General features: G+C 31.0%; 1 protein-coding gene across 2 annotated transcripts in view; it reads right to left on the reverse strand.

Moving 5' to 3' along the window:
• The window catches only part of LOC127728403 (nardilysin-like), a 37,138-nt gene that overhangs the window by 13,145 nt on the left and 3,448 nt on the right, over positions 1 to 20,545 (reverse strand). For both annotated transcript variants that reach the window (XR_007994112.1, XM_052235769.1), the window contains exons 3-17: positions 20,439 to 20,520; positions 19,218 to 19,318; positions 18,468 to 18,594; positions 17,695 to 17,790; positions 15,729 to 15,851; positions 15,259 to 15,316; positions 14,224 to 14,257; positions 12,917 to 12,956; positions 11,177 to 11,324; positions 10,609 to 10,729; positions 10,224 to 10,340; positions 9,304 to 9,408; positions 6,158 to 6,314; positions 3,304 to 3,354; positions 782 to 828 (exon numbers count right to left, since the gene is read on the reverse strand). Coding sequence is in view for 1 of the 2 variants with exons in the window: in XM_052235769.1 (XP_052091729.1) it covers positions 782 to 828; positions 3,304 to 3,354; positions 6,158 to 6,314; positions 9,304 to 9,408; positions 10,224 to 10,340; positions 10,609 to 10,729; positions 11,177 to 11,324; positions 12,917 to 12,956; positions 14,224 to 14,257; positions 15,259 to 15,316; positions 15,729 to 15,851; positions 17,695 to 17,790; positions 18,468 to 18,594; positions 19,218 to 19,318; positions 20,439 to 20,520 (1,407 nt within the window). In the remaining variant the exon portion in view is untranslated. The remainder of the gene's footprint in view (positions 1 to 781; positions 829 to 3,303; positions 3,355 to 6,157; positions 6,315 to 9,303; positions 9,409 to 10,223; positions 10,341 to 10,608; positions 10,730 to 11,176; positions 11,325 to 12,916; positions 12,957 to 14,223; positions 14,258 to 15,258; positions 15,317 to 15,728; positions 15,852 to 17,694; positions 17,791 to 18,467; positions 18,595 to 19,217; positions 19,319 to 20,438; positions 20,521 to 20,545) is intronic.

Below are 20,545 nucleotides of genomic sequence, written 5' to 3' on the forward strand. Positions count from 1 at the left end.
TAAGGTTATTGTCACTTAAAAACTATGTTTTTATATTCAGTCTAAAAGCTCCTTAGAGCTTGTGTTGTATACTTGACTTATGCCTAATCAAAATAAATTTTTCTTATCTTATCTTATCGATTTGTTCCAAATGATGTTTAATATAAACTTGCGAGAAAAGGAAGAAACCTGGTATTATTAAATCACATAATTTTAACCCTGGTAAATATGAAGTAAAGAAAGATTACTTTTTATAGGAGAAAAGTGATGATAAAATAAATTACTGTCAAGTCAGTAGTTTTTCCATTGTTTTTTTTTAAAGATGCTTTACCAACTCATGAGGAATAATCTATATATAGCTTGAATATTAGGCCACCTTTTCACATAAATCAGATTTTACAACAAAAATAGTGATCTTAACACCATAAATATTTTTCTTTGAGAAAGCTGCCAAAATTAAAATGGACATTGACAATTAAAATACTTAGAGCAGATATATTTTTATAGCTGATTAGGCTCATCACTGCAGATGTTATGATTCTAAAGTAACCAAATTATTACTAAATTACTAAACATTTAAAAAATATTCCTCAACTCTCATCTTATCCCTAAATTTAACATTTGTCCTAATTTTTAAAAAGTTGTAACCCTAAAAAATGTTAATCTTAACATGGAGGCAATTCATTTCTATAAAAAAATGCAGATTAATTAAAATTCAAAAACCCCAACCTTCAAATCTCTTTAAAAAATTAGATGAGTATCTAGAAATATTTATTTCATTGTCTAATACATACTTACTTACTTTAGTACAAGACTCTTCCTTTACAATTTTAAGATCAAAATCAGTGGCTACAAAAGAATCATTTAATGTGTGAATAAAAATATTATTATTTTCATGCATACGGTATCCATGGTATCTAAGGAAGTAGGAAATACCTTATTACTATTTTTTTAACTTTTAATGAAAACTCAGAAAAGTAAATTAAAACACATAAATCAGTCCCCTGCTTAAAATCCTAGGCAATGAAACATAAAATTTTGATGCTCATAAATGATGTTTTAGGGCATTTCATTAGTTGTCCCAATTTGAGGAAGTGAAAAACTAAAGAATGCTCAATTTTTTTCTTTCAAAGATAACACATTAATAATGCTTTTTAATTTAAAGATGCTGCCTACAAATTCTTTACCTATCAATTCACATTATATATTATTATAAGACCGCAAAAAAATTTTGCGGTCGTATATTGGTATGACGTTGGCGTCGTCATCGTCGTCATCGTCCGAAGACACATTGGTTTTTGCACTCTAACTTTAGTTTAAGTGAATGGATTTCTATGAAATTTTACCATAAGGTTCAATACCACAAAAGGAAGGTTGGGATTGATTTTGGGGGTTATGGTACCAACAGTTAAGGAATTAGGGGCCAAAAAGGGGCCAAAAATAAGCATTTTTGTAACTTCCAGACATAACTTGTGTGTTAGTGTATGGATCTCTCTGACATTGTACCACAAGGTTCCATATCATAAAGGGAATGCTGGGATTGATTTTGGGGGTAATTGCCTCAAAATTTTAGGAATTAGGGGCCAAAAAAATGTAAAAAAACAAGCATTTTTCTAGTTTCATGACAATAACTTGTGTGTAAGTGTATGGATCTTTCTGAAATTGTACTAAAAGGTTCCATATCACAAAGGGAAAGCTTGAATTGAGTTTGGGGATAATTGCCCAAAATCTTTAGGAAAAAGGGGCTAAAAAGGGGCCAAAAATAAGCATTTTTCTAGTTTCCAGACAATAACTTGTGTTCAAGTCTATGGATCTCTCTGAAATTGTACTGCAAGGTACCATACCACAAAGGGAATGCTGGGATTGATTTTGGGGGTAATTGCCTCAAAATTTGAGGAATTAGGAGCCAAAAAGGGGCAAAAAACAAGCATTTTTCTAGTTTCAGGACAATAACTTGTGTGTAAGTGTATGGATCTTTATGAAATTGTACTACAAGGTTCCAAATCACAAAGGGAAAGCTGGGTTTGAGTTTGGGGGTAATTGCCCTACATTTTTACAGTTTCCAGACAATAACTTGTGTTTAAGTGTATGGATCTCTCTGAAATTGTACTGCAAGGTACCATACCACAAAGGGAAGGCTGGGATTGAGTTTGGGGGTGATGAATCATAAGGGGGTTCAAAAAATTGGGAGGGGGGGATTTTTTTCCTTTTTTTCCTTTTTTTTTTCTTTTAAATTTTCCATTTTAAGTTGGTTATTTAAGAAATAATTCATGGCAGCCGTAGATTTGTTTTCATTAAACCATGGGTTGGGCATTTATATTCGATTATTTAACCCTGAGCGTTAGCCCTTTACATACGATACTGTTTTGGCTGTTCCGTTTTACCCAATTTTGATAATATTAATAATATTATATAATTCAATGATTATTTTTTTTTAATCGCATTTTTCACTTATATATTTTCTTCCAATGTAATTTTATTCGTTCTGAGACGTACAAGAAGCTTTAAAAAGCCCGGTATTTACATTTGATTTTTTGTTTACGTAAACATATTTGTGACGTCACCTTGTTTCGTTGCCATGTCAAGACAAAAACATCAAATTCGCAGAATTTTCGTTTTATGAAATTTTACCATGAAAAATTAATTGAAATGGACTGATTTGTTTATTTTGCTGTAGAATAGAGATAAATATATTGTATCTGAAGCTTGGCCTTCGTAAACTGGGGATTTTGATGTCGAAAATTGAGAATATCTGGCAGTATAAATAAGTTGGTCGTAACGCGGAACAGCCGTTTATGTGTATTACTGTGTTTGCGCTAAAGGTAGATATATTGTGATTATACTGGTTGACGATAATAGGTCGTCATATTAGAATTTTGATTTATATATAAAAGCAAATAATAATGATATGGTTTGATTTCATCAAAAATTGAATTCTTGGGGTTCTTTGGTATGCTGAATCTAACCGTGTATGTATTTAGATTTTTGATATTGGACCATAATAGGTAAATTAAAAAATTTTAAGTTCTTAGACCACATTCATTCTGTGTCAGAAACCTATGCTGTGTCAAATATTTAATCACAATCCAAATTCAGAGCTGTATCAAGCTTGAATGTTGTGTCCATACTTGCCCCAACTGTTCAGGGTTCGACCTCTGCGGTCGTATCAAGCTGCGCCTAGCAGAGCATTTTATTAATAATAGTAAAAGGCTGTCAAGTTACTTTGAGGTAAAGGGTGATTAGTTTTGATTGTTAATTAGCTTTATTAAATGATGTTTACATTGGGAACAAAAATTCTGTTTTGAAGATATATTAATGCCTTACCAATGTACTGATTTGGCTCAGGGAAGTGAAGTTCTGGATTGTTCTGTACACCTGAAATTGAAACCAGAAATATTAAAGAAAAAAAAATATTAAACATTATAAAAGCCACTATTTCTAAAATATGAAAGACACTATAAAACATTTAAAGTAATTACTCATTGTTTACAGATCTATTAATGATCACAAATACCAAGAAATACCTACTTACATGCATACCTTTTGCATTCATCCCTCAAAAGGGATGCATTTTTATAAAATTTCAATAAATAAGGTACAAAAGCCTTATATGTAGAATTTTGTACAATGTATGTTTGAATGCTCTTGGATAAAACCTGTTCAAGGAATTGATAAAACAGTGCGTATCCTCCTTTAGGTGTAACACCACTAATTCGGCCCGGCCAGAAAGCACATACCAGAAAGTAGTACATATTTAACACAAAATAGTTCCTACGCATGAGTGTAACTTTCAAAATATGTAGAATATTTAGGTATTGTTGGTATCAAATGAAAGCTGGATGACTGGTGATCATTGTAGAACACTTTTTGACTTATAATTTTGAATATTAAAAAACTGCACCAAATTTTATAAAGAGGGTACTTTTTGCCTGTATGTCAGATCTGAAGTACCTGTTTTGGTACATCCGAAGTTCCGGGAACCAGTTCTTTCTTATATGCCATTAAAGGTATGTTGATTTTTCCAGTACAAGACACCATAAAGTGTTGCTTTGACATGCAATGATTGTCACTTTATTTGAACTTGAAACAAAAGAGCTGTGTCTACTTGAAATTGAGGAATTTAACATAGAAAGCAATGGGGCCATGAATTAGTGGTGTACTTCCTATTACAGAGAATCATCAGAAATTCAATTTTTAGAAGTTGTACCTATTCCAATAAAATAAGTCATATTTGATGTAAGTAAACATGTTTAATCATCTTTTTTGGATGAACAATTCTGTTTATGGGAAATTTCAGCTCTTAAATTGACATAATCAGGTATTGTAGCCTTTTATGGTCACACAACATGCATGCAGTTAAGACTTGACTCCAAATTCTTATTTTTGCATTATTTGGGATTGCAATCAATAAAACATGTATACAATGACTTGTTTATGGTAAAAAAATAGCTCTTGGTCAAATAATCCTATTATTTTTCAAGTTTTATTGGTTTTCTTATGATAGCCTTTTACAATCTAGGCAATTGGTATATACTCATATAAGAATTCCAAAATCTCACTGCACATGCAATTTTGAACCAGTTTAGCAAGTTATCCAGCTGAAAATTTATAAATTGCTCTTTATAATCTATGTTGTACCACAGAAGTATGGTTTATACCAAAAATGTCCCTTTTCCAATTTGAAGAAAAAAGGGGGGACAATTTTCTCAATTATGTCTTAGGTTTGGTCTAATATATTTTTATTAAATGAACAAACTCTGGTGAAATATGACTATTGGTAAGCACATTGTTTTCCTAACAGAAATTATTAAATACAACAATGCTATTGAGAATAAAATAAGTATATTGGCCATTTATAATATCCATATGCAGTTTTCTTTGAAAAACCTATATGTTACTACCAGTCCAATTTGAGCTTAAAATTAGAAAAATAGTATTTGGACTTAAGCTTTATGTGTTTTTTATTACTTGAAATAGATCATAGAATGAAATTAAGTGATGCTGAAGTCAGTATAGCAAGTTTGGTTCTGTTATAGGTGTAACACCACTAATTCGGCCCGGCCAGAAAGCACATACCAGAAAGTAGTACATATTTAACACAAAATAGTTCCTACGCATGAGTGTAACTTTCAAAATATGTAGAATATTTAGGTATTGTTGGTATCAAATGAAAGCTGAATGACTGGTGATCATTGTAGAACACTTTTTGACTTATAATTTTGAATATTAAAAAAACTGCACCAAATTTTATAAAGAGGGTACTTTTTGCCTGTATGTCAGATCTGAAGTACCTGTTTTGGTACATCCGAAGTTCCGGGAACCAGTTCTTTCTTATATGCCATTAAAGGTATGTTGATTTTTCCAGTACAAGACACCATAAAGTGTTGCTTTGACATGCAATGATTGTCACTTTATTTGAACTTGAAACAAAAGAGCTGTGTCTGCTTGAAATTGAGGAATTTAACATAGAAAGCAATGGGGCCATGAATTAGTTGGTGTACTTCCTTTAAAAATTTTGCTGAAAATTAAGCTTCACCATTTGGACAATCTACAACACTTCCCCAATTTGCATAGAAAATTGAAGATTCTGCATAAAAAACTGTACAAGAAGTTGATTTCTTTAAATTTGTACCTGCTAATTTAATAAAATGAGTACTCTTTTTTTTTCTGATTGTCTACCTTTCCTCTAAACAAACATTCACATTACTATAAGCAAATCTGCTCATTGTCTAACTAGGTGAATTATGCAGCTTATCTAGAGCAGTGGATGTGTCAAACAAGGTCAAATACCGGTATGCAGATTATCTACAGTAGTGGATATGTCTAACAAGGTCAAATATGCAGCTTATCTGCAGCTGTGAATGTGTCAAACAAGGTCAAATATGCAGCTTATCTACAGCAGTTGAAGTGTCTACCAAGGTCAAACATGCAGCTTATCTACAGCAGTGGATGTGTCTACCAAGGTCAAATATGCAACTTTACAGCAGTAAATGGTTTTTGAATTTTGACTATCATATCATGGTAAACATTTTTCCAGCAACATTGTAGAATTATTTAAATGAATCCATTTTTTTCAATTTCAATATTGATTTTTGGTAGTAAGGGGTGATTTTTAAAATCCTTACCTGTGTTGTAACAATATTTTAAACTAAGAAATATTGCTGCTTCTCATACTTACTTTGTAAGTTCAACATTAATTTCTCATCAAATTCTTCCATGCAGTATTTAACTTTGTAGTATTTTTCTTCCAATGTACATAGTTCTTCAAGTTCTTTTGCCATTAATGTAACATTACAATGCTCTGGTGTCATGAAATCTAAAAATGATTTCACCATCTGGAAAAAATATTAATCGTCAAAAATAAATAAAAAATTCTTACTCTGCTGCCTAGGTAAAACAAACACATAAGCTTTTATCAGACCACAAATGAATAGGAAAACATAATTTTTAGAACAGCAGCTGGTTCTTGTTTTGTAATTCTGTTGATTTGTATCTGTGGAATAACACATTCCATGGATTTTACAGAAAGGAGCAAATGACCAATTTTATACTCAACAAATAATAAGACAAATAAAACAATAACATGCTTTATACAAACAAACCAAGTTTGTATTCTGTTGTCTCGTATAGTAATATTTTTCTGTAGTCTCGTATTTTTAATTTTTTCTCCAGTCTAATGTTGTATATTTATTGAGTCTCATAAAGTGAAATATTGTTTCTGTACTTTTTGTGTGAGGTTGTCTAATTCTTGTATAGTTGTTAGAGTGGTCTGCAAAACTCCTTGTTTATGCCTCTAGTGTCAGTGATCAAAACATTCCAGGTCACCAGTGGAAGGCTTACTAAATTTCTAGAGACATTTTTATTTACCTTTTCCAAAGATCAAGGTAGGTATATGCAAGCCTTCCATTGATAAGATGAAATGTTTAATGGTCACATCAATCTATATTTAACTGATGTAACTTTTCAGGTAAAATTATGTTCTGTTTGTATTGATGGGCAAGTCCTGACATCCCACAATTATTTACAGTAAAACTCTCCTAATAGAGCAAATCTCAATTAAAGTCCCGATCTCATCCTTGTAAATGAACAAATACCAACCCCGAAAAACTATACCAAATGTCACAAAAGGGGTATCTGTGTGTAAAACAAAAACATAGTCTCAGCAAAATCATACTGGCTTAAAGCAGAAAAATATTTTAGAATGAATAATAATTTTATTATAAAAAACAATTAATCAATCTGGTTTTGGCCCTAGGGAAACACTCAGCATACAAGACAATTTTTTGAGTTCCTGCCTGAGCAAGTCAGCTTGCAACCTCCAGTGTGAGGAAGAACCTGCCTGCCCGACAATACGCCAGTGTGCCTCCTAGTGAGATTCCAGTTGTAACTTCAAGTGTCAAATGCCAGGGAAATTAACCTCAAGATATAACAAGTGGTCTGTGTATGTTAATTAAATGTATCCAGAAAGTCAGCATCTTTATTATCACATTAATTATTAAGTGTAAGCTGGAATGGTTGTTTGTATAAACAGTACTTATATTACATATAAGTACAATATTTATACAAACAAACCAAGTTTGTATTCTGTTGTCTCGTATAATAATATTTTTCTGTAGTCTCGTATTTTTAATTTTTTCTCCAGTCTAATGTTGTATATTTATTGAGTCTCATAAAGTGAAATATTGTTTCTGTACTTTTTGTGTGAGGTTGTCTAATTCTTGTATAGTTGTTAGAGTGGTCTGCAAAACTCCTTGTTTATGCCTCTAGTGTCAGTGATCAAAACATTCCAGGTCACCAGTGGAAGGCTTACTAAATTTCTAGAGACATTTTTATTTACCTTTTCCAAAGATCAAGGTAGGTATATGCTTTAAATGTATCCAGAAAGTCAGCATCTTTATTATCACATTAATTATTAAGTGTAAGCTGGAATGGCTGTTTGTATAAACAGTACTTATATTACATATAAGTACAATATTAATAATTGAGTTGTTAATTACTAAAAGTGTTCTTTGCAATTTTCATTTTTTCTGATGACAATATTTTTCAACAGACCCAAATTTTGTCTAAAAATTTTGTTTTCCTAAAATATATTTAACATGTTACCGTAGATACTCGCCTAATAGTCGATCCTACTATAAGTCGGGGTCCCTTTTCAGCTCCAAATTCTAAGGATTTAGTCTTGACCCTCGTATAAGTCGGACAAAATTTGGGCATTTTTTTTTCAGCTGACAGTAACTGAACGCCAGTAAAACCAATACAAATCCAGGAATAATATTCATTTCTGCATTAATGTTTGTTTGGTTTGAATTTAGTTGATGCTCATCATGATAATTTATATTGCTGTTAATAATAAAGATGTATTCATTTCTCTTGTTTTGTTCACTGTTCAAATGTTAGATTAGCCATGTGTTGTTTACGTAATGCATCAATGATTTTGTAGGGTATGACTAACAACCTATTGTTTGAGAAAAGCGAATATAAACCAATATGAACCTGAAAAATTTAAAGTCAATCAACACTTGATGAAAATATTTTTCACAGCATACATAACTCGGTGTTAAATGAGCATGTACACTTCATAATTCTTATTATATTGTGATGATTAAAGGATTAAAAAAATTAAGTGAAGCTAATCAATATATTAAAATAACTAACTCCAACTCATTAGTGTCATCTGTTTACCTATCACTGATAGTTTTCACACCTTTAGTGAATACAACTCTTTGTCTCTTAATTGGGGTTATCAATGGATTATATTGGCTTGTCAATCAATTTTGTAATTTTTGTTTACCTGAGACACTATAATGAATAATATTTTGATTTTGGGGATGAATCTTAAAATTATTTTTTGATTATTATATGATTTATAAGCATTGAATTGATATCATGATATCACAATAATGACACAATAACTCCGCTGAAAACATCCTTTCACATATTTGGTACATTGTTATCTCCTTTTCATTTTTGGTTCTTGGCTCTTCTTTTGGGTTTATAGGAAAACCATGTGACCATGAAAATCAATACACAAACCGGAAACAGTAGAATTTCAACACGAATTTGCAGAAAATGTTTACCAAAGAACAAATAAAACACAAAGACAGTATTGAAGTCATTTATTTTCAACAAAAACTTTTTATTTATTGATTTATGTAGGTTTGGCAATCAAAAACGTAGTTTTGACCAGGAAATTCACTCCTGACCACTTTTCTCAAGCTTGGATTTTTCCTCTGGTCGCTAGATCTCGTCTATTAGTCGCCCCCCCTCTCTGGATTATGAATTTTACTCCCAATTTTCCGACTAATAAGCGAGTAGGAACGGTACCTTCTCATCATACTGATAAAACTGTGATCTTCCAGTTAATACATCCTCTTCTGAAAAAAACTGCATGTTTTCTGCTACTTTCTCTACATATTCTAAGGGGTCAATCTAAAAATAGAAAGAGCATTTTTAAATATTGAGAGATAAAAATAAGCATACATCTTTATTTAGTAAAAAATATTTAGTCTATCAGAAATAAGTAAAATATGATTAGATGATCAATTTAAAAAGGGAGAAAAAAAAGTGTTTAGCAAAAAAATTGAGATAACCATTTTGTTTGAACCAGTACGTATGCAGGTGTGAGATTTAATTATGCATCCAAAATCTTTCAAAATATTTAAAATATTAATGATACCCTTCTCTTACTTTCATTTCAAATATTTTCTTGAAAAAATAATGTTGAAAGAACTACTCAAACTCAATTGTGCTTGATAGACGTACACAGGTACACAGATCTATGTATCTATCTCTGGTTTGTGTTTAACCATAATGATGCACTCTCAATATAACAGTTTACGTCAGAACATCAATTGTATTTCAAAAGTCTAAAATCTACATCACTGTTATGATGCCCTAATCATTACTTTGATTGCCTTTTGTAACTTAGGTTTCAAGGGTTTAAATAGGGGATAAGAAAAAGATGTCAGGTTGGCTCAAATATTTTTTGGAAACCCTGGTTTACTCTATGTTAAATTTATTGTGATAGTGACCATGTTAGTAGCTGAGTAGAAACATCAGTTATAATTTTGATACAAGACACCTTAAACTTGGCTTAAAGCTGATTGTTGTCTGGTTTAAAATTTTCTAAATGGTGGCAGATAAAAAGTGTTTTTAATAAGGTTTATAATGCAGGATGGATGCAAAATGCAAAGTGAAAAGTATAAAAGTTTTTTGCAATGGAAAAAAAAAACACTATTTAATACCTTTTCTCTCCACCTGAAGTTTGTTTTAGCAATCAGTTTTTGTTCTTCATAAAATGCTGTCAAGCTTTCAAATTTTTTTCTCAGCATATGAAGGTATTCAAATACTATCACCAAAACCTGTAAAAAAATGATAACTTCATGTATATTAACAAGTAAATTTATGTTTCCTTTTGACAATATATAACTCATTATATAAGTACAATCAAACTCTGGATTATCTTAATTATATTTTTTTTCTCAAATTTTTGTCTGCCTTATCTTAATTATGACTTGTAAGAAAATATTTTTAAGATAAATGTTCATAAATTATATAGAAAAAATCGTCTTAAAATGTTTCAAGTGATTTATCAGTTGCAAGTTTGAGGTTTTACAATGTGGTATATACCTCTCTGTAATGGCTGAATCCTTCAGGTGTCAGCTTGATGGAAAATAAAAACCAGCTCCATGTTGAGTTAAAATCAAAACCATCATATGACATATTTCCTTCCAATCCTACTGCCCAAGTTCTGCAACAAAAATAATCATTTAAAAAAAACATTAGCACCTATGACAGTTCCTTGATAGGTACATTAATTACTGAAGTATAATCTTTAATAAAAAAATAAAACCTAAACTCAAAGAACTCAGCATATTGAATTATTCTACACATCATTACTGGAAATAGAACATAAATTTAAAAGTCCCTTCAATATAAGGTCATTTGACATATGCCCAAAATTTCCTTTTGGACTCCTCAACTACTTATATCCTAACAACCTCACAATCATCACCACCACTTTCTTTACACTTGAGAACAGATCTGTTGTGTCATAGATTTTATTTCCTTGTATGGCTTGGTATATGTTTCCAATTATTAAAATCGATTCTATTTCATACATTCACCTCCACGAAACTCATATGAAAATGACATTGCGTAAACTGCATTAAGATGTTTTACAAAATTTAAAACTTACTTCTTCTTTAGTAGTGATAAAATACTGCCTTTTCCTTCGTGTGTAATTAAGGCATCTAGGATATCAAGTGGTTTAGTCCTATACAGATCACCAACAGGTGGACAGGCCCATGAAACCCACATCTTATGTACATTGTTCACAGGTAAAACTAAAACATAAGACAACATATCAAAGTCTTTCAAGGAAAGTCCAAAAATAGAGAAAATTAATCATTTCAAACTTACAGATTTTCAGTTTTGTAGGACTTATGGCTATAAGTTTCCTCAATTTTGTTTTGTTGTGCAAATCTATTTCAGAACCAAGCTTACAACTTTTAAATCAGTGGTCATATAAATAACTGGTCAAAGACATTGATGATATAAACCTATGATTTAAGTTTCATAAAAATCTGGCAAGAATTGTACACGTCAGAGCGCTACAAGATATGACGGAAGGAAGCCCGTTATTTCTATGTCCTCAGCAACATGTTGCGCGGGGAACAATTAGCAGATGTTTCCAGTATGTAGTGACCTTAACCATGACACCTTTCATTAGAAATCCAGCAATCGTACAGTGCAAGGTTGGGGGAAAAACATGGAGAAGAAAAAAATAACAAAGGTGGAAGGAATATAGTACTAACCAATTGAAGAAATCACCTAATCACTTAACAACTGTTGTGACAAAGTTAAAAAACAAATGGGAAATAGAAATTATAAAAATAAACTGTTGACAAAGAGATATGTCTCGCCTTTTTGTAATTTTGATAGTATTATGCCAATGTTGAAATTAAAATGGCAATAACTATGCAAAACATTCAAAGTCAATGAACCATGATGAAGGCGCAGGGCCAATAATCTCCATGGAAATGAGAAATGTAAATGCTAATACAACTGCATACCAAATACCATTGACTTATCTTAAGTGGTTTCCTTTAAACTAACTTAAACACAAACTTTAATTTGTAAACTACGCAAAAGATCAAGGGTCAATGAACCATGATGAAGGCACAGAGCCAATAATCTCCATGGAAATGAGAAATGCAAATGCTAATACAACTGCATACCAAATACCATTGACTTATCATAAGTGGTTTCCTTTAAACTAACTTAAATACAAACTTTAACTTGTAAACTACGCAAAAGATCAAGGGTCAATGAACCATGATGAGGAGGCAGGGCCATTTGATCTCCATGGAAATGAGACAAGCAAATGCTAATACAACTGCATATCAAATATCATTGACTTAACTTAAGTGGTTCCTCTTAAACTGACCTAATCACAAACTAATACATTGTTGACTTCTAATGAAAGGTGACATGGTTGATGTTGAAACAGCATACCTAAGTCTCGCTTTTTGACTCCGTCAAGGCGAGACAAAAAACCAACTCAACATCACTCTATCATCTCCCTTATTTTTTACATGCTTCATGCTCCTGTGTTGATTGTTTATCAAGGTCACAACTTGGTAAACTTTGGCTGCAAAACCTGAGAATTAATTAGCTGCCAAAGTTTTGCATCATCAATCACTGAATTAAATATTTTTGTTGTTTATATGTATGTATGGATTCAGATTAATATAAAATAAAGTGCACAGAGAACTTAGTTTTAAAGTATATTTGCATGCATAGGTTCAATAATTACCTTAACATTATAATCACTAGAAACTTGATTCATTTGACTTTAAAAACATATTCAATGTTAAATCAGCTATAAGTATTTTAATTTTTACAGAGCTTTTAATTCAATTTGTATATCTCTTACCTTTAATAATTTTGTGAAAAGAAACATCAGGGAAAGGTTCCTGGTAAGAAGATAAAAGTTAGAATGTAAACATATCAAAATGTTACTCATATGTTACATTGTTATTATTTTGCATTAAAAACAAAATCAAAATGGCACACAAATTTAGTATAATAAAAAAGATGAATGTGACATAATGGAATTGCAATGTAATGAGTATACAGTATCATCTTTTTCTTTTATGTATCACAATCCTGTACGCAAATATATTTTTGCAATTTTTGCACAAATTCACTTTATCTGCACTGTTCCAGCTATATAAAATCTACTAAGAAGTAAAAAAGCTGATATTACAAAGTAAGAAACCATAATTTCTACATAAGCAGAACAAGTACTTTGGGCTTGCTTTAGTAACTGCAAGTAATCTTTCATATATTATTGTCTAGTATTGTTCTAATTGAAAATATGCTTTTGTTGTCTAATATACCATTGTTATAGTTTATCACATACTTAGCATTAATATGATAGTTTTTGCATATGATAAGATAAGATAAGATAAGATATTTTATTTCCAATTATGGGCCCCAAAGGGCATAAACATTACAACATCAATAATTTTTCATAATACAATACAAACACTGAGATAAAAAAAAAAGAAAAGTTAAACGAGAACTATTTAAGTTCTTAAAGAATACGTAGATAAAGAATCTATAGTATGTGTTTTTTTTTTTTTAATACTAATGCATTTTATTGCAAGTGTGGTTGATATAGATAACAAACAAGCAGCCCAAAAAGAAAAAAAGAAAAATAGATATCCACATATGTGTAACGAGTGGAAGTATACTAGGCATACATTCATCAGCCTGTGTGCGTTTGTACATCGGTAGTATATGATAAAAAGATTAATATTGGCCCGGGTATGGAAAAGGCCATGAATTAATCTGTAAGTAAATATTTAACTGTATCTTAGAATTTTTTGTTCTAAAAGAATCTGGTGTTAATGGCAGGTCTTTGGAAGTTGATCAACTTGTCTGGATTAAGTGTAAAAAACAATGCAATTTAGAGCATAACATATAGGTTAGACACATGTCAATTGTTGACTTCTAGATATCTTTTCTAGTTTTTAAATGTTGTTTGGTTGCTGTATCATAACCATTTACCCCAAAATCTCATTTTATCTATAAAACATTAAAAGTTTGAAGTCTTGCAAATCAGTTCCAAGTATCTTTGTTAATTTCTGTATTGGAAGCATTGTATACTCAACCTGAATGTGTAATTTGATTTTAAAAAGAACAATTGTGACTTAAGTTTTGACTGTATTGACTTACCTTATGACTGTCAAATACTGGCCTTGGAAGATTACTGTAAATACAACAAACAAATAAAGATTTCTTTCTATTTGAAAATAAGTGAGGAAACACTAAAATTACTTGCCTGATCCAAAATTTGAATTATTTTAAAGGGCAAATAACACATAAAAGTACAAAATCTGGTTTAATGGAATGTCACAAAGAACAAACCTCATCTTGAAAATTTAACCCGACTGCTGAAGCACAAACATGAGGTTACAGTTAGGTGACAATGACGGGTGAACCTCTGCTATACAAATTATATTTCAAAGTGTGGATAGTAAGGAGAAGCTAACAAGGTGTTTGCAAATTGAAAACACCATAGTTGCTGCCACTGTTAGAAAAGTAATACTTTTAAGTTTCACCTACTGCAAATTTCATTGCAGGCTAGAGAAAAAATCAAAAACTGTGATATTCTTCATATTTTTCTAACAAATTAAATAAAAGAAGAATGTGTCTGAGGACATGAATGCTCACGCTCTCACGCTTTGTAACTTTTGATGTTAAAAGGAGGCATTACTCTTGAACCATTAATGAAATACTGCCAAAACTTAAACTATGTTTGCATGTTATGGTTCTTAGCATTGTGTATGAGCTTTATAAAATTTGAATGAGGAAAACTTAAGTGTGTGGAAACCAAAAAATTTGAAATTTTCCATGCTATAAAGGGGCATAACTCTAGAAGGTAAGTGACTCACTTCCCAAATTTGAACTCTGTCTGCGGTTTAGGTTCTTAGCATTGTGTTTGAGTTTCATAAAATTTAGATGAAGAAAACTAAAGTTAGTGTGCAGAAAAGAAAATTGGACGAACAGAAAGACAGACTGACAGTAAGACGGACGGAAGGACGGTCAAGGGGTAACACTTAATGCCCCTGTTGCCTAAAGGGGGCATAGAATCTAACAAGTGAATCAATTTCTTCAATATTTTCAGAATAATCAGTTTGATTCCTCTTATTCAATTGCTATTGATTTTTTCTAATATCTTTCTCCATATATTGTCATACTACAACTTACTTGTTAGGAATTGATGAGAATATATCCTTCACATGTGTTTCCATTCTGTCTAAGGTATCTGTAAAGATCATATCGAACTGTTGTTTATACAATGACTTAAAACTAGAGGGGTATACAACAAAAGTTGTAAGATTTAAAGAAAATTTGCCAAGATTAATAAGGCAAATTTGGGGATTTGTTTTCCTCAGTAATGTAAAGAAAACAAAAGTTTTTGTTTATATATATTTTTCTCATTCTAAGGAGCTTATGTCATCTCCACAATAATTCCACTCCTGCAAGGTGGAGAATGAAGGGACTCTAAATTTTATAACATTAAGAAACAAGTCCTTATTTAAAAACTTTAAAAAAAAAATTTAAACACCATCAGGCTTAGTTGGTTTGTATTATCAATCTTATAAGTTCATATTAATAGATATTTTCAAAAAAAAATTTTAAGGTAAAAAATATATACATAATAGATAGTATAATACCTTTTGAGTAAACAGCTAATGTCATGTACTGTGCAGAGTATAACCTCAGGTAGAAATCTTTAAGTTTACTGTAAATGTTCAGTCCTTGTTTCTCTGGAGTTTCACGTAATGTTTCAGCATTACCTAAGAAAAAACAGACTATGTAAGTATGCTATATTTAAATTACTAAACTAAACTATATGAGACTAAATTACTTTCATCAATTGATTATGAATATGCAAGACAATAAAGGTCATCAGTGTCAATAGTCTTCTACAAACTGTTCCTTTGCCTAGAATTTTGTCAAGCAATTGTTATTCCTTTCTTTTGTGTGTCAGGAAAATAGAGAAATTTCCTTTTATAGACTAAAAATTGATTTAGGGCATCAAATGGCTTTTAAAGTGAAATTTTTTTTCACAGAGAAGGAACTTACTGGATAATTGCATACTTAGAATTGTCTCAAGACTGTTAAAAGTAGATATGAATAAAAGGGATATATGTACTATATAAGTATTATGTAGGGTATATGCCCATAAGACAAACAGCCCTCAGACATAAATGTCAAATGAGATCTACATACTTATCCAATTCAGTTTTGTGTATGTTATTATAGTAATAAATGTCATTTTTAAGGAATTATAGATATAAAACCTCTACAGACTCACTCTTTAATGGAATAGTCTGAATTACTTTATATTGAGTTTTTGAGTGAAAGACTAAGTTCACACATAAACAAGAAGCTGTCAGATTGACAGCAAACCAGATTTTCCTACATGAAAATGACATTTGCAAATCTGGACCCCCAAACAGGATCAATTAAAAAAAATAAATGAATTTTTGTAGAGTTCAGAAATGGAAAGGCCAAAATCAATCTTGACCTATTTATCCTAAAGTGACATAATATTGGAATTTAAGAGAGTATATAAGTACACACACACATATATTCAGCAGGGGTAGGTAGGTAGAAACCATGAAGTCAATAATGAAGAAATATGTTTATGAGATTATAACCTTATTCAATATGAAACCATAGAATCTTGTGGCATGAGGTCACTCCAATAACATTCCAGAAACCCACATTCAAACCGTTGTTGTCTTGTTTCTTCAAAGTATCACAAGATTTTCATCTAAGCCTTTTCAAGTTATCACATGGACAACACTCTAAGTAGAACTTTACGCTTCTTAAAGGTCTACAACTCATCAACAATAAATGCTAAAATCGTAAAATTCAACTTGACCTTCTTTTAGTCACAGGAAACAACATATCTAAATTTGAAAGATTTCGGCAAAGCGTTTTCAAGTAATTGCACGGATAACGCATTAAGTATCACTTTTCACTACTTAAAAGTCTACAACTCGACAACGACAAAAGCTAAAATCGTGAAAATCGAACTTGACCTTCATTTTGTCACAGGAACGACATATTTAAATTTGAAAAGATTTTCGTCAAAGCCAACACTGTTTGGCAGGCGCTCGCCCAGCAGCCTGCCTGACTGGGCAACCACCTGCTGTACATCACCAAATTAATTAGAACTTCACCTAATGAAAACTTTAACCCCATGTCAGATTTGCTCTAAATGCTTTAGTTTTTGAGATATAAGCCAAAAACTGCATTTTACCCCTATGTTCTATTTTTAGCCATGGCAGCCCTGTTATTTGACGAAACAGTAAATAAAACACGAACTTTATTCTAGATACATCATTCAGCTTAAGTTTGGTTGGAATTGGTTCAGTAGTTTCAGAGGAGAAGATGTTTGAAATAGTTTACACCAGACGGGCAACGACGGACGCCAAGTGATGGCAAAAGCTCACTGTTCCTTGGGAACGGTGAGCTTAAAAGTAATTATAAGTATTGAATGCTTCTTTAAGTAATTTTATAGGGTTGTAAAAGCATTGACTGTGCGCACATTTTTAGAATGAAGCGCGCTTCTGCGCTTCATACAAAATGTACAAAAAGAAGCAATCAATTCTTAAATGAATTCTTTACCTATCATAAACATTCTCATGACATGATTCTCTCTGGCTAAAAGAGAAAACAGCTGACTTGCTCTGGAATTATCATCTGTCAAGTTCATCTGAAACTCTAAAACATAAATATTGCTTTTACTAAATAAAAAATTCTGTAAAACTACCAAAAATAAAAGCTTTAAGTAAATTACAAAAGAAAACTTATATAATATAATTATGATAAAAGGAAAAGTTAAAATTATTTAGGCCGTTTTCAATAATTTATGCCATGGACACAAATTTTTGTCATTAAACAAGTTACTTAGTTCCTTTTGAAAAAAGTAGTGCAAGTTTGTTGCAATGTAAAGTTTGATGTGAGGTAAGCGATTATACTTTTTAATCATTTCAAGCTTTCTACTTTAGTTGGATTATTAATAAGGAATAAGGAACATCATTCATAGACTTCTAAAACAGATTACTAGTGATACTATTCTGAAAAGAAAATAACTCATTTTCAGTTGAAATCTTCGAGATTTAGACAATGACTAAATGAAACAATCTACACAAATAACGTTGAATGAATATTAATGGATAAAATGTGTTTCTCCAAAGCAATTATATTCAGGGCAAAAAACCTTTCAACCTAACAAACACAATTTTACATTATAAATCTGACCTAATTCCCATCATCTTCTAAATATTTTTAGGGAAAAATTTAATGTAAACTTTGAACTACAAAAAGTTTATATCTTACAGTACATTTTTCAACCAGTTCATGTAAAAATTGTAATTCTGAAGAATGCTTCTACATACCACTGTCAACAGCTTCGATTTCTCTATCAACTGCATCTTCCTTAAACAGTGGGCTGATAAAAAAATTAGCAAATCTGTCTAATGCTCTGTAAAAGTACTTTTGTTCTACTCCAAAATAAAAACAGGTCTAAAATAAAAGTAGGTACCAGTAAGAATATAGAATCTATTCTTTAAAAAAAATCAAAAAAGTAGAAAACATTAATTACTTTCATTCAATATTATTTCTTTCAATTTTAGTAGGACTATTAGTTTTTCGCATCATTAGCACAAGTTTTTACAAGCATCAAATACTTCAATAAAAATCTTCTCTGAATTCACTGAGTTAATTGAATTTGAAAAGCCATAATCATCCTTATGATATACCTATCATAAACATTCTCATGACATGATTCTCTCTGGCTAAAAGAGAAAACAGCTGACTTGCTCTGGATTTTTACTTATTGCATTGCATTAGCTTAGAAAATTTTCACATCTATTGTCTGTCCTTCTTGCAGATAAAATGATAAAGAACTAATATATGGTATTCAAGTGTAGAATGGAAAGTTGCAGATAACATATGAGTTTCATTTAGCATTACTAAATCATAATTTACATACATGTAATTACATGCATTAGACCTTGGAAATTTCATGATATTTTCAATATTCACATTGTTGTCAGCTATCCTTGGAAATATTGAGCATAAATTTGGTTAAAAAAACCCAAGTCTATAGTATACTTTAACATTATTTATACTGAAAATAATATTACCTTTTCTGTATCTGTCCATGCATTTGTGTCTCCACCACGTGTACTGATATAGTCATCCAGTTCATTTTCTCCTGGATATTTACTACTTCCCATGAATACCACTGAAATATAACAATAGTTGACACACTTAAATGTCTCCTCTGCTGCAATATTTGAATTATTCCAATGATCACATAGGTGACTCTGAAAATAAACTCAAGGTCAAATGATACCTGTCAGATCCTTAAAAAGGGTTTGAATATAACATAATAGTTGCGTTCATTTAATTTAGCATGAAATCATTTTGCATTTTACGATTTAGTGTCTCATCTCCTGATGAAGACAATTCATGCATGCGTATAACTTGGTAAATAAAGCACACGTTTGACTCGTGAAAAAATACTTTTTTCTTCGTAAAATAAGTCAAGTTTTAATTTTTTAGATCAGAATTGACGATTGTCTTTACTGAAAAGTAATTAAATAATGAAATAAGTCGTCACTGATGGAATTTCAATTTCTTAAATAGTATTATTTCTGAGCTTGTGATCACTGTCAGGTGTGAATTAAAAACACAGGTTAAAAATGATTAGCGATAACAAGCCAATATTTCCTGGAGGCATTAACATGGTTATTAAGAGGGCCCTCAGGATTATCATACTAAACTGGAGTGGCAGTTTTATGACAGGAAAAGTATTACAAAAAAAGAAAACCAGTGCAAAATGGTGATTAAGAAACCCGATCTCAATAAAATGACTGAAATTATTTCTGTTAAAAAAATAATTTTGTCCTAAATCCCAATCTGCTGTTTAGGATAAATAGCTTTCAGTTTAGGACATGACGCAAATATGACTGTTTCCGGACCCTTGATCTGTAAGCAGCTTTTCAGAAATGGCAATAATAAATCTTGCATTTTGTCCTTTCTTAAAAAATTGCAATAATAAATGCACGCATTAATTTCTGAATTTACAGTAATTCTGATACTTAAACTACCGACTAATTTTGATTGATTAACTGTCAGACAAGATTACAAAAAAATATCTGAAAAATCCAAATCAACAACAATTTGAAATACAGTTTACATATTCCAAAGAAGAAACTCAATGAAACTATCATGATATACCAAAACTGATGGTAATCCTTTCTCACTATCAAAGTTACAAAATAAATTTGTGCTATTATGTAAATTAAAGTTGAATTAATTTTTATTCACACCTCCTTGTTTTGCTTCTTGGACAAACTTACTATGTTCAAGAAAATGAGCAAATCCTGGAATGTTGTCTGGGTTACAGAAACTTCCAACTCCAATACACAAAGCTGCTGCTGACTATAAATACAATAAAATTCATAAG

The sequence above is a fragment of the Mytilus californianus genome, unplaced genomic scaffold (assembly GCF_021869535.1).
Source record: "Mytilus californianus isolate M0D057914Y unplaced genomic scaffold, xbMytCali1.0.p SCAF_1, whole genome shotgun sequence".
In the NCBI taxonomy this organism is placed as follows: domain Eukaryota; kingdom Metazoa; phylum Mollusca; class Bivalvia; order Mytilida; family Mytilidae; genus Mytilus; species Mytilus californianus.